Raw genomic sequence first — 13364 nt, 5'->3', positions numbered from 1 at the left:
CACGGGAACAAAGGATGCTGGCCTAGGCAGCAACAAAAGGATCTGTTGGACTCTCAAGTGAGTTACTCCCCTTCTCTTTGGTCAGTTTGGGACTGCGATGAGGTAATGCTCACCAGACTTTGAATGGGGAGCGGGGGGAGGAGCAAAGCCAAGAGGGAAGAACATGATAAAAGGGAGAGATATTTGCCACGGTCTCTCTCTCTCTCTCTCTTCTACCTACATCTACAGCAGTGGCTCTCAAACCTTTTTAGTGGTGACCCCTTTCACACAGCAAGTCTCTGAGTGAGACCCCCTCATTATAAATTAAAAACACCTTTTTATATATTTAACACCATTATAAATTCTGGAGGAAAAGCAGGATTTGGAATGGAGGCTGACAGCTCACGACACCCGCCCCCCATGTAATAACCTCCTGACCACGAGGGGTCCTGCCCCACACTTTGAGAACCCCTGATCTACAGACACCACACCAAGCAATTGAAGCGCTGATCAAAGAGGAGAGCCTGGCTGAACAGCAACCAGCCAGCCTGTGGAGAAAAGCATCTAAGTTTGTAAGTGCACTGAAAACATTAAGATCAGTTTAGAATACATTTTGCTTTTATTTCATGTGACCTAATCTGACTTGTTATGCTTTGACTTATAATCACTTAAAAATCTATCTTTGTAGTTAATAAATCTGTTTGTTTATTCTACCTGAAGCAGTGTGTTTGGTTTGAAGCATGTCAGAGACTCCCCTTAGGATAACAAGCCTGGTACATATCAATTTCTTTGTTAAATTGATGAACTCATATAAGCTTGCAGTGTCCAGTGGGCATAACTGAACACTGCAAGATGGAGGTTCCTAGGGTTGTGTCTGGGACCAGAGACATTGGCTAGTGTCAATCAGTTGCACAATCCAAGGAGCAGCTTTCATGCTAGAGGCTGTGCATGAACAGCCCAGGAGTGGGAGTTCTCACAGCAGAGCAGGGTAAGGCTGGCTCCCAGAGTCAAGGATTGGAGTGACCTAACAGATCACTAGTCCAGAACACCAGAGGGGAACGTCACAGCGCCCCATCCCCGCTCCTCCCTCTCCCTCTCCCTCTCAGTGCCTCCTGTAAAGTAAAACTTATTTCCCTATGCTAATTTTTTCCCCTACTTTTACTCACACCTTCTTGTCAGCTGTTGGAAATGGCCATCCTGATTAACACTACAAAAGTTTTTTTTTCTCCTGCTGATAATAGGCCACCCTGATTACTCTTGCTATAGTTAGTATGGCAACACACATTTTTTCATGTCCTCTGTGTTCTATCTTCCTACTGTATTTTCCACTGCATGCATCCAATGAAGTGGGTTTTAGCCCATAAAAGCTTATGCTAAAATAAATTTGTTAGTCTCTAAGGTGCCACAAGTATTCCTCGTTCTTTTTGCTTATATTTAATAGGGTTGAGCAGAAGGTAAAGAATTAAACACTATATTACAAATAAGTGACTAGTGTCGCTTGAAGAGAAAGTGTAACCTTTTGATAGATACTGGTTCACCATTTTGATATTGTGTTTAACATCTAAATACCGAGTGTGTAAATTTTAAGGCTCTCAACTGAACTGTTAAAAATTCTGTTTAACATTCTGAAAATAACGATGTTTTTAAAAATGAATGTGGCATTTGGCAATTAATTTAGACTATATATTTTTCAGGTCAAAGGTTTGAATGCAATGGCATAATTGGACCTAACTGGCTGGTTCACAGCAAATTGGTAGGAACAAAAGACTAATATGAGTATATTTATCAATGTTACATTGGACTACATTACTTCAGGCAACTTTCCTCTTAACAGGTGACTTCTGTGTTTAAATTCTTCCCCACAATGCCTTGCAACAGCTGAGAGCCCTGGACAGAGCAAGTTCAGTACAGCTGACGTGAATCCATTGAATAGTGTAACAAATGACCAAAAGGGTGTAATTCCTATGTAATTGCATGTTGCACCACAAAAACATAATCTATGTTTTAAAAATATAAAATGTCTTTAAGGATGGTTCCTCACTGTGTGAATTAAATAAACCACATGATTCAAATGATACGGATTGCAAAATTAGTTTACTTAGTTCACACAGTGAGGAAGCATCCTTAAAAACAGTGTTATCTGCTATTTATGGCACAACACAGAAATAACACAGGGGTTGCACATTTTGGTAATGGGGACGGGTGTGGTGGTGACCCCCATTTATGATCTCCCCAAATTTAATGAATGCAGCTCCACATATATATCCATACACATGCCCAACCCCTCTCAAGGGCACCCTTCCTGTCCAATTCGTGCCAGCTGTGCCCTCTCTACCTTGCTACTGCTTCTCTATTGTCCTCCTAGGGCCCAGGGACGCCCAGCAGCTCTGGGCCTCTTGCTCCTCTACCTCACTCTTGTCCAAGGAGCAGAGAGAAACCTGTGAGAGAAGCTGTGCAGGAGCCAAGAAGGATTTAAAATAGGAATGGGCATAGAGTGGAACCATTTTTTCACAAGGAAGTAAGGGTAAGCAGAAAGAGCCCAGCAAATCCAGCTCCACTCACTCTTCCCCTTCCTGTTTTGGAACTAACATGTCAGCTCAGAACTTCCTCTCTTGCCTGCCCCACCCACCCCAAAACTAAAAAAAAAAGCCCTTTCTGGTTCTCGGGCAGCTTTCCTCCTTTTGGCCCAGGCCTGTCTCTGCTCCTGAGAGAGGGGTTGAGGAGCAGGGTTCCAAAAGTGCAGGCAAACTGTTTTGTAGAAAACCAGTTGGGAATGCAGTGAGGCAGGGCAAAGAAGCTGAGCCAGCCCAATACAGGATGTACTTATTCAATGCAGTACTGTTGGGAGATTTGCCTAGAGAACACTGTGGGGCTGGAATATAAGGAGACTTTCATCTCTTAACCACTATTGAGCCATGTGCTATTGGCCGTTTTCAAACATTTATACTGGCCAAATTTGGGTGGATTTTCACAGGGACAGTAAAAGAAATCTCCCTGAACCCAGAGCTCCCTCTCTTCACCCATTTCAAGTCCTTATTCCAAACCAGGAAGGCACTAGAACTTCTTAAATATATGGCTGTAAGAGTTTTTTTGTTTTTGGTTTTAAACATTGTCAAAACAACCTCATTCTTGGAAATGGCTATACTGTTTTTGCTAAAATTCTCAACAAAATTCAGCCTGAGGCAGACATCTGGCATGGAAAATCTCAACCCAGATGGTTAAAGTTTCGCAAAGTTTAACCAACTGAAAACAGAGTGTCAGAGGGGGTAGCCGTGTTAGTCTGGATCTGTAAAAAGTGATGAAGAGTCCTGTGGCACCTTATAGACTAAGAGAAGTATTGGAGCATACTGGAGAAAGCTTATGCTCCAATACTTCTCTTAGTCTATAAGGTGCCACAGGACTCTCTGTTGCTGAAAAGAGTGTTATAATGGAAAATATTATGCAGTTTTAAATCCAGGCATTGCTGCCAGCTCCACCTGTAAGGAAGGAAACAAATAGGGTGGATAGGGCCAGATTAAGGCCCTAGACACCATAACATGGTTCTCCCATACTGTGGTCCCACCTTCAACTTGGAGTTGTGGTGGCAGGGGTACTATCTTCCCACTGAGCAGTGAGATGGGGCCCCCTTCTATAACCCCAGGAGTGGTAGCAGATTCCCCTCCTCAAGGGGAGCAGGGGTTCCCTGGAAATACAAAGGCCAGGAAGTAACTGCTTACGTGGGTGTGTTGCAGGCACAGAGGGTGCCAGAGGCAAGCAACAGTGGTTCGTTGCCCAGAGTGAGTAGCGCCAATAAACACACCAGGGTGGAGAAGCAAGCAAAGTTTATCTGAGATCTCAAAGCGGTGCTGGGAGACTTAGCATGCCTCAGATCCAGCACCCCTACACAAGCGGCTTCCTCCTTTTATATCCCAGTTGCTTTCTGAGAACTTTTTCTTGCTGACTAGCTGATCTCTCACTCCCTCATTCTTTCCCATCCAGCTGCAGTATCTTTTCTCACTCAATCTTTTGTCTTCCCCCTTCCTCCACCCTTCCCACTGCTGAGACATGTATACTGTATCTAAAAGCGACCTTGAAACTTGCTTCAATTTAGCTCCAGTGTGTTACAGCAGGGAACTGACTATTACAATCAGAAAACTAACTGGTGACATTACATTTTTGCAGCTATTAGTACATTAGGTTGCACTAGGTTACACAAAGTGTTTAACATGGAGGAACATTGGTTCATTGAGGCCTACAACAGGAGGGCTTCATTGACACTTGTGGTCTACCACCCTCCCGAGTTACCTAGGGTTATGCCAGAGTGACACCAACAACTCCCTCCTTTGAGAATACTCAACAAACTTTTGGCTGAGTGTTCTCACATTTAAAGGATAACATGTGATTAAGCTCTAGGGAGCTGGAGTGCTTTATAGCAAGCAAGCAAGAGAAGAGTAACAATACACAACACCACACCAGTGAGCAGGAGTGAACAATGCCTTCCCCTAGTTCTCCCAGATTGAGTAACCAGCCCCGGAGGGAATCAGAAATAGTAGGTTTCCTTTCCTGGGCCTTCCACTGTTCAAAAGCCTGTTTGGCTGACAGGATGTGCTTGTTAATATCCTGTGCGCTTTCTGGGACATAAGTACAGCATTCATCCCCTATAAGAGCGCACACCCTACCCTTGGAAGCCACACTTCCACCCAGGAAGTGTCCAAGTATGTCTCCATGATCACAGATCAGATGGTATTCCTGATGCATCTGTAAGGGCAGTGGGCCAAGTCTGGTACTCAAGATCACTCCGAATGGCCATCAGCTGGTCATTCAGGAAATCCCGAATTCCTAAATATACTAGATCCCACTGCAATGCCTTCCCAGCCTCAGTTATATTCAATTCCATCTTTTCTTGGTGTAGTACTATAATACACCTGTTATTTAACTATTCTCAGGTACTGTCAAAAGACATTCCCATTAATAACATACATTATTAGTCACTGGAATGGTTTCAATATGGGTAAAATTTCCAGTAGCAGAACAAACTCTTTGGGTACTTGTTATTTAAAATCCAATTAGAGAGAGCTATATATGCTGAAGGATTTATCCAAAACACAGGGCACAGCCTGTAGAATAAACCCCAATATCCAATTAATACCACATTCCCAAACATGGGTCCCACAAATGTCCTCCCACCAGTGTATAATTCTTTGTTTCTTCACCAGGGTCAGTTCTTAATGTCCTTTTTAGTCAGGAATTCCTGGACTTTGGCAATTTCAGTGGAGCGAGTGTTCCTTCTTCTCTTCCAAAACAGTCGTGGTGCAGCATCCCATAGGGGAGAGGTTACCAGCACATCACCCTGTAATGGTTTTGATTCTTCTAGAAAAATTCAAAGGCACAATAGATCTGTTAGTGGATAAGGGAGAGGTTACTAGCACTTCACCTTGTACTTTTTCCCTACTGTCCAGAAGGCACAGTGGAGCTAGAAGGTGAAATAGGCTAATCATCAGTAGGAGAATTCTCCCGATGTGGAGGGGTCTTTTTGCAGTGAGAATCTTGGGTCCAAGCAGTCAGTCTTTGGCACTTCACAGCGGTGTTGGTAGTCATCAGGACTTAAGAGCCTTTCCAGCATGGAGCCAAGGCAGTCTTTCGTTGGTGGACCTTTACATCAATCCCGTCTCCTGGTTCCAAGGACTGGCAGGGCTGCTAGGGTCTTTGGGTAGCGCTTCCTTACCTGTGAGAAAAGAAACTTAACACATTTCATTAGTGCCTGGCAGTGTTTTTCAGATCTCATAGCTGCGTGGGTAAATTCAAGCCCTCCTTTTCCTGGTTGTTAACCAAGTCTTAACTGTGAGTAGTGTCCTTGAATGGAGTCAGTGTCTTATCTATAGCCTGAGCTTGCTATTTTATTTTATTTTTTTTTCAGTTAATTCATTTTGTTCTTTGTCCTTCTTCCCTTCTTGGCTTCTTTTAACTTGCAATGGAAACTTTCACTTTTTACTTATACACCTTTTTCCCAACAATGAAGACATAAACATTGTCATTATACAGTACATTAGTCTTATTATTTAATATATGCCACACACACCCTTTTATTAAAATAACCTTATTACAGAGCTTTGGAGCAACAAGCCAGGACAAGCACACCCACTTTGAGGAGTTCACTCAATGCAACCTCTAGTCCAATAGCCTTCCACCATCCCCAGCCCTCTGGCTAGAAATCTGAGGTAGCCAGAAAGATCCCATGTACAATATGGGGAGTGGGTTAACTTTTCATGTCTTTGCTTTCAAAGACTGTTGGTATGCAAATTTTAACAACAATTTTGCAATTAACAGTTTGACCAATAAAGTTTCTTTTCCTCACTTAAGGAAATGCATTAGACTTTAGTATATCACATTCTCCTGATTTATCTAAACACTTTGTATTCCAAGTTGAACAAAACAAGTATCTGTATTTTAATTTAACCTTTTTGTTTAATTTTAAAATAGACTATTCTATGAAAATATTAAACACAACAATTCCGGCCACAAGACAAACACCACAAGACAGAACATAGAACACAAAACATAATTCCTATTGTGCCAGTAAATGCATGGTACGTTGAATGCTGTTCAGCTGGCATCAGTTTTCTCTGGTTATCTGAAAGACAAAAAAACAGAGGTCTACCCATTCCTTCTGGGCAGACAATCATCGCTTGAAATATACAAATACCCTTGCTGACTTCAGGCAAAACAGAGGAATTACCCCATATTTTCTTGTATTTGTTTCATAGGCAGCCCAGGTTTTTAATTACATAACACTGTATACATTCTTCAGCTAATTCAACTAAATTGTTCATAGCCAAATCAAATTATTCCAATCCTATAATTTCTTTGCCTGAATTTATTTACAAACATTTCACAGACACCAAAAACTTTTTTTCTTTAGCATTTTTACAAAGTTCAACTGCTGTTTCCTTCAGCAACTACAGAGTTAACTTCTCACTCTCCCTTAAATCACTTGCTTGTCTCCCAACAGCCACTTTTATCAACTTAAATCACCATTCCAAGTAAGTCCTGGGTATCTGAAATCCCCATGCTTACACTTACTGACTCCTTCCTTCCACTACACCCTTAAAGTTTTCCAACCTGCTTTCCAATCTCTCTGTCTGTTGCCTGCCCGCCTGGGCCCAATCCTGCTTTTCTTGCTGAACCGTCCCTTCCATGGGCACCAACTTGTTCCACTACCAGTTTAGCTAGGAGGGTGGGCTTCTCAACTAGCCCCCACCCCTCCTGGTCTTTTCCCTTAAACATTCTTACTCACAAGACTACCCGAGTCCTCCTTCATGAGGCTTGCCACCTGGACAAAAACACATGGCCCATTGGGCAAAGGCCATTTACTTAACATATAATTTAAAGGACTATTCTTAGAGGGTTTACCCAGAGACTCATTCATTTGTTTGACACTTAAACAGAAAAGAGAATTACACAGAGAGCAGAGGGAATTACAGTCTAAGCCAGACTTTCCCACTTCTATACACTGACCGCTACAGGGGACGGGACAGAAGGATCTCAATTCGACCTCAGAGCTTTCTCGCACACATGGCTTCCACTCGGAGGAATTACGAACGAGAGGTTCAGTTCCGCCCACACTACTAACGCCCAAATGAACAGAGCAAAAAAACAACAGTAACCGGTTAAACAGAACAGAACCAGAACCAAATAGCATTTCCTTATCCTTTTAAGGCTTACTTTTACTCATGCAGTTCTCAACATATAACACCAACAGTACCAAGCAAAGCAAACACAAAATAATAAGGGTAAAACAAATAGATGGTGTAAATTCTGCAGTGCTCCCCCCTTCTTAATTGCTCACTAAACTGTGACAAATTTCTGTTACCAATCTATCCCTCATGTCAGGTGATCAGGCTGACACTACAGGATCGTTGGGGGAAGATAAAGAAAACACACCATATAACTGAATTTTAAAGCTTCATTAATAAAATAATAAAACAACAACAGAGAGTGTTGGGAACGCTCCCACATCACTCAGGAAAATATTAAAGCCCGAAGCCCCTTTCATACTCACACACGTATGTCCAGACTGGCCACTTCTGTGTATAATGTTCAGAGAAGGGGGAGGGGTGGACAGGAGATTATCCTGTATACAGCTTGTCCAGAATTTCCAACACGCTTCTGCTCTTGGGAGGGCTGTTCTCTTACACCCTGGAATCTCCTGCGGCATCTCTTTCAGAGATTCCAGTCCAGGTCGGCTACCTGTGGCTTCTTTGGTGTCACCAAGCCACACCGACTCCAGGGTCACAAAGGCACACTGTTGGATCTTACTGGACAGTTAAGCTTTGCAAATGTAATCTCAGTTCTGTAACTTGTATTTTCTTTGCTTCGCCTCTGTCTATATTTTTTCCTTCACAGCCAGCTGGGGCCAAAAGCAGCCCCTCCCTGCACCAAGCACAGTCCGCGCCGATTCCTGACCCTGAACGCAGAGCAACCCCCCCCCCCCCTTCCATCCTTGGGCCAAGATGATTTTTAAATTAACCCGTTCCTTTCCTCAATAGACAAATTTGCTCACGCTGTGTCAGGGCTTTTTGGTGATTAAACGCTCTTCTTAGATGTATGATCTTATCTAGATTGAAGTACCTTCTAGTGGGCATTGTTTAGATGGATTTTCACACGTGTAAATATTCCAATTCTCTAAATACCTGCAGGTTGTTGAACCATAATGTACGTACATGTAATATGCTGGGGTACCCTTAGGGGGTGAGATGGAATGTTTAGACTGTCCCCTACCCATTTTCCACTTACGCACACAGGCAGGGTGCCCTGTTCGTGCTAGCGGTTCATAAACTAAGGATTTTTCCCCACAGGGTACTCACACAGGAGAGGCTAACGAGGATGGCCACGACCCTCCTACACCTCCCTTCAGCAAAGAGCGTCGGCTAGTCTCTGGGAGACGGCGCCGCTTACTCTGATTGCATCCAGTGAGATGATCAGACTGTCAGTAGCCCACACGGAAAGGAAAGGGGGAGGGAAGATGGGTACACACACTCCTAGACTCAGGTAGCTTCCTCACCGGATGATGGCAGGCCGAGTCAGCCCACCATGGGTCGGACCTCCTAAAGATCCACCAGGCTTGCGTTAGAGTAGTCCTGGTCACGAGCTTTTGCTTCACAGGGTACTCTGGGCGTCTTCCGGTAACAGTCACTCACACTGGCCCCCAGTACCACTCTGCATCTGATCTTGCTTTTTAGCTACAACAGGGAGAGAGTGCACTAGGACATAAGGTCTCCCCTTTCTAGACAGGTCCCTCCTTTGTCCCTCCAGTATCCCTAACCTGCTTTTGAATCCTTGCACTCTGCCAGACAGGGGGAAGAACAGGAGCTACAGTGGGGTATTTTTACAAGAGCTGTCCATACAAACAGCTTCAGAAGCTACCCATTTGCTGACGAAACAGGAGTAACTGGAGGATCGTGTTATAATTAAGTGATCCTTCCGGTGGCCACCTTTCTGGTCCTCTAGCTGATATTGAGGCCAGTCTACTATACAGAACTTTTTAGTTTGCTTTTAGTTAGTGGATCTGATCCAAGCACTTCCCAATTCGCTAGAATGCATTCTAAGGGTGTACACTGTGCCCTGCCTGTACTCTGTCCCTGCCCCATATCCTAGGGTGACACTGGGCGTCCCCAGATCATAACAGGCAAAAATCCAGACCACTGGACTGTTCCTACCTTATCCAAGGGACCGGTTCCTCACCGTCGCCCTCAACTGCTTCTCCACTACTCGAGCGCGTTGCACCGTTGTGCCCTCTGGGGTCGCTCAAACCGCGTCTCCGCCGAGGCCCCCGGTGAAATCAGCAGTGTGCACTGGGCGTCGGTCATCACCACGATCCATTGACCTCCAGGAGGGATCCGGGCAAGGCTAATTTTCGCCTCCGCCCAACCAGAGACGCCAAAACTGTTGCAGGCACAGAGGGTGCCAGAGGCAAGCAACAGTGGTTCGTTGCCCAGAGTGAGTAGCGCCAATAAACACACCAGGGTGGAGAAGCAAGCAAAGTTTATTTGAGATCTCAAAGCGGTGCTGGGAGACCTAGCATGCCTCAGATCCAGCACCCCTACACAAGCGGCTTCCTCCTTTTATATCCCAGTTGCTTTCTGAGAACTTTTTCTTGCTGACTAGCTGATCTCTCACTCCCCCATTCTTTCCCATCCAGCTGCAGTATCTTTTCTCCCTCAATCTTTTGTCTTCCCCCTTCCTCCCCCCTTTCCACTGCTGACATGTATACTGTATCTAAAAGCGACCTTGAAACTTGCTTCAATTTAGCTCCAGTGTGTTACAGCAGGGAACTGACTATTACAATCAGAAAACTAACTGGTGACATTACATTTTTGCAGCTATTAGTACATTAGGTTGCACTAGGTTACACAAAGTGTTTAACATGGAGGAACATTGGTTCATTGAGGCCTACAACAGGAGGGTTTCATTGACACTTGTGGTCTACCACCCTCCCGAGTTACCTAGGGTTATGCCAGAGTGACACCAACAGGTGCATAGAGTGGGCACTGAAGGATTCCCAGAATTCTGGACATTCTGGTACCTCCAGGAACACCCTGCTAGCGTGACGTGTGCGCAAGCTTATGCCTCAAAGATTATGCCATTTTGAAGAGCATATCACTCTGCTCCCACCGGTACAAACTGGGATGACCTTGTGTGCACTGTGCATATCGGTGGCACTGGCACACTCTTTAAAATGGTGCCTTCTGTGCATACTACTAGACAAAACCATTCTCGGTTTTGCCTCGGTATTGACCAGGGGACAAACCAACCCCCAATAAGCCTCTCTGGCTTCAAACTGGCCCACACGTGGCCTGGGGCCTTTTCCACTTGTCTCCTGCTACACAAAGCCCCCAGACAGGATGTTTACAGGACCCTGCCCCCAGCAATGGGGCGTGGCATCACCACACCATTCAGACGCGAAAGGGCGGTCACCTCTCTCAGCTACAGCACCAGGCTCTCTGCAGACTCAGGCCTTGTTGCCAGCTATAACTGGGGGCTGTGAAACGGCCCCTCTGCCCTCAGCGGGGGACTCCAGGAGCTGAGGGCTTAGCCCTCACCGCCCTCGAAGGACACTTGCGCCTCCCCTCAGCCTGAGGGCGCGAGGCGGCAGCCCCACCCCCCGGTACAGGGCGGGGGGACGCACGGCTCGCATGACGCACCTACCCCGCTCTCAGGGGGCAGGGGAGGCGCTCTCCTCTGTCACGTGACAGCGCACTGCCCCTCACCCCCATTTCCCACTGGAGAACGCTCTCGCCTGTCACGTGACAGCGAAGGCCCCTCCTCGCGGAAACGGCGACAAGGCCACTTAGGTGCTACCCTCCGTCACGTGACGAGGAGTGGGCGGGCCTCCGGGCAGGGGGCGGGGATTGGGCGCTGGGCTCGCCCCGTTCTTCTGATCGTTTCACACGGGGCGCCTGGTGGTGCGGGAGAGGGAGGCCGGAACTTGCGCCGTCGCGGCAGGGACAGCGAGGCGCCCCCCCCTTCCCCCGGGCTTCAGGGAGGGGCCCGGGCGGCGCTGGTGCAGCTGGCCATGTCCATGGAGGACCCCTTCTTTGTGGTGAAAGGGTGAGTGGGGGAGGGGCAGGGTAAATGAGGGGGTGAGGGTAACTGGCGGGGGCAGAGTTAATGAGGGTGTGGGGGTGAGTGGAGGAGGGGGTCTAGATTAATGGGGAGGTGGGGCAGAGTTAATAGGGGTGAGTGGAAGTGGGGGCAGAGTTAATGGGGTGAGGATAACTGACAAGAGTGGAGTTAATGTTGGGGGGTTGAGTGGAGGTGGGGGGCAGGGTTAATGAGGGGGTGAGGGTGAGTGGAGGAGGGGGTCTGGGTTAATGAGGTGGGGGCAGAGTGAATGGGAGTGAGTGGAAGTGGGGGCAGAGTGAATGGGAGTGAGTGGAAGTGGGGGCAGAGTGAATGGGGGTGAGTGTAACTGATGGGTAGAGTTAATGTTGGGGGGTTGAGTGGAAGTAGAGGGCAGGGTTAATGAGGGGGTGAGGGTAACTGGCAGGGGAAGAGTTAATGAGAGTGTGGGGTGAGTGGAGGAGGGGGTCTGAGTTAATGAGGAGGTGGGGGCAGAGTGAATGGGGGTGAGTGGAAGGGGGGGCAAAGTGGGGGTGAGGAGGGGGCAAGGTCAGTGGGGGTTGAGGAAAACTGACAGGGTAGAGTTAATGTTGGGGGTGAGTGGAGGTGAGGGGAAGGGTTAATGGGGTTGAGGTGGGGGTAACTGGCAGAGATGGTGGGGGGGGCTAGTGGCAGGTTAGTAGAGAAGATGAGAGAGATCAGTGGAGGTGAATGGGAAGCGGGGGTTGTTATAGGTTTTATGATGTGAGAATCTCTGGGACAAGGAATTCCCTTTTTTCCCCCCAATCCCATGGAATCTCCCACTACTCAGTCTTTCTATCCAAAGAGAAACGAACTTCCTTGTAAGTGCTTCTGGCCCCACCTGCCTCATGCTGTGCTCCAAGGGTGTATGTGGGATGGGTGATCACATTTCCAGCACTTGATCTGCTCCCGTTGAGGTACAATGGACTATGCCATAGTCCACTAGGGGTTTTATGTACTTGAATAAAATTGCCAATTAAAATGGGGATAGCTAATATTTGTGAAAGCTAGTCTACATTTCACAAATATTTTTGTGAACCCCCCACTCTGTTAGTCTATAAGGTGCCACAGGACTTCTTGCTGCTTTTACAGATCCAGACTAACACTGCTACCCCTCTGATGCTAGGCAATCAGTTAAACTCAGGGTAAAAAAAAATCTCCTACATACACAAATAATAGTGGTTAGAGAATGAGATGGGGGTGGGGAGAAGAGTATTTCTTCATTGCAGAGTTAACTCAGGTAATCATTATTTGGGTGTGACCACTTGAGTTGGCCTAGCTCTAGTTAGAGCAGCAAAACTCTACAGTTCTGTGAACGTAGGCAGGTATTTTGAGGGGAAAACAGCTTTACAAATTTTGGAACCCAGCCGACTGCTGAGAGAGAGAGGACTGACTCATGAGTTGCCAGTTCATTGTGGGTATATACTGTTTCCACAAGTGTGGCATTGAAGGGTTTGCATGCATTTATTGTACCTATGGCTGGCCTTGCATAGAGAGAATATTTTGCTTGAGATGAGTGGAGACAGATGAGTTGGGGGAAAAAATCCTCTATCCCAGTGGTATAGAGGTATGCATACCTCTGGGGTGCACAGAGGTCTTCCAGAGGTATATCAGTTAATTTAGATATTTGCCTAGTTTTACAACAGGCTACATAAAAAGCATGAATAAAATCAGTGCAAACCAAAATTTCATATGACTTGGTGATACTTCTGTATATACTGTACACTGAAATGTAAGTATAATTTATATTCAAATTGATTTTTTTA

At 46.2% G+C, this 13364-nt stretch overlaps 1 protein-coding gene and 1 long non-coding RNA gene across 5 annotated transcripts in view; one reads left to right on the top strand and one right to left on the bottom strand.

Moving 5' to 3' along the window:
• Nucleotides 1-3783: 3783 nt before the first annotated feature.
• On the bottom strand, nt 3784-11214 carry LOC127055915 (uncharacterized). Of its 3 annotated transcripts, XR_007775654.1 has the most exons (3): nt 10933-11214; nt 9675-9900; nt 3784-5683 (listed from the first exon to the last, which is right to left on the bottom strand). It is a non-coding gene; the product is annotated as an uncharacterized LOC127055915 (long non-coding RNA). The 3 variants fall into 3 exon arrangements; XR_007775653.1 differs by lacking the exon at nt 10933-11214 and having other exon boundaries at nt 9675-10213; XR_007775655.1 differs by lacking the exons at nt 9675-9900; nt 10933-11214 and adding an exon at nt 8018-9001.
• A 154-nt stretch (nt 11215-11368) lies between these two features.
• The window catches only part of STX6 (syntaxin 6), a 36127-nt gene continuing 34131 nt past the window's right edge, over nt 11369-13364 (top strand). For both annotated transcript variants that reach the window (XM_050963397.1, XM_050963396.1), the window contains exon 1: nt 11369-11565. In XM_050963397.1, the coding sequence (XP_050819354.1) occupies nt 11531-11565 (35 nt within the window). In that variant the 5' untranslated portion in view covers nt 11369-11530. The remainder of the gene's footprint in view (nt 11566-13364) is intronic.

Source organism: Gopherus flavomarginatus, chromosome 7 (assembly GCF_025201925.1).
Source record: "Gopherus flavomarginatus isolate rGopFla2 chromosome 7, rGopFla2.mat.asm, whole genome shotgun sequence".
Taxonomy (NCBI): domain Eukaryota; kingdom Metazoa; phylum Chordata; order Testudines; family Testudinidae; genus Gopherus; species Gopherus flavomarginatus.
The sequence above is the reverse complement of the archived record's forward strand: the minus strand, read 5'-3'. Positions and strand labels throughout refer to the sequence as shown.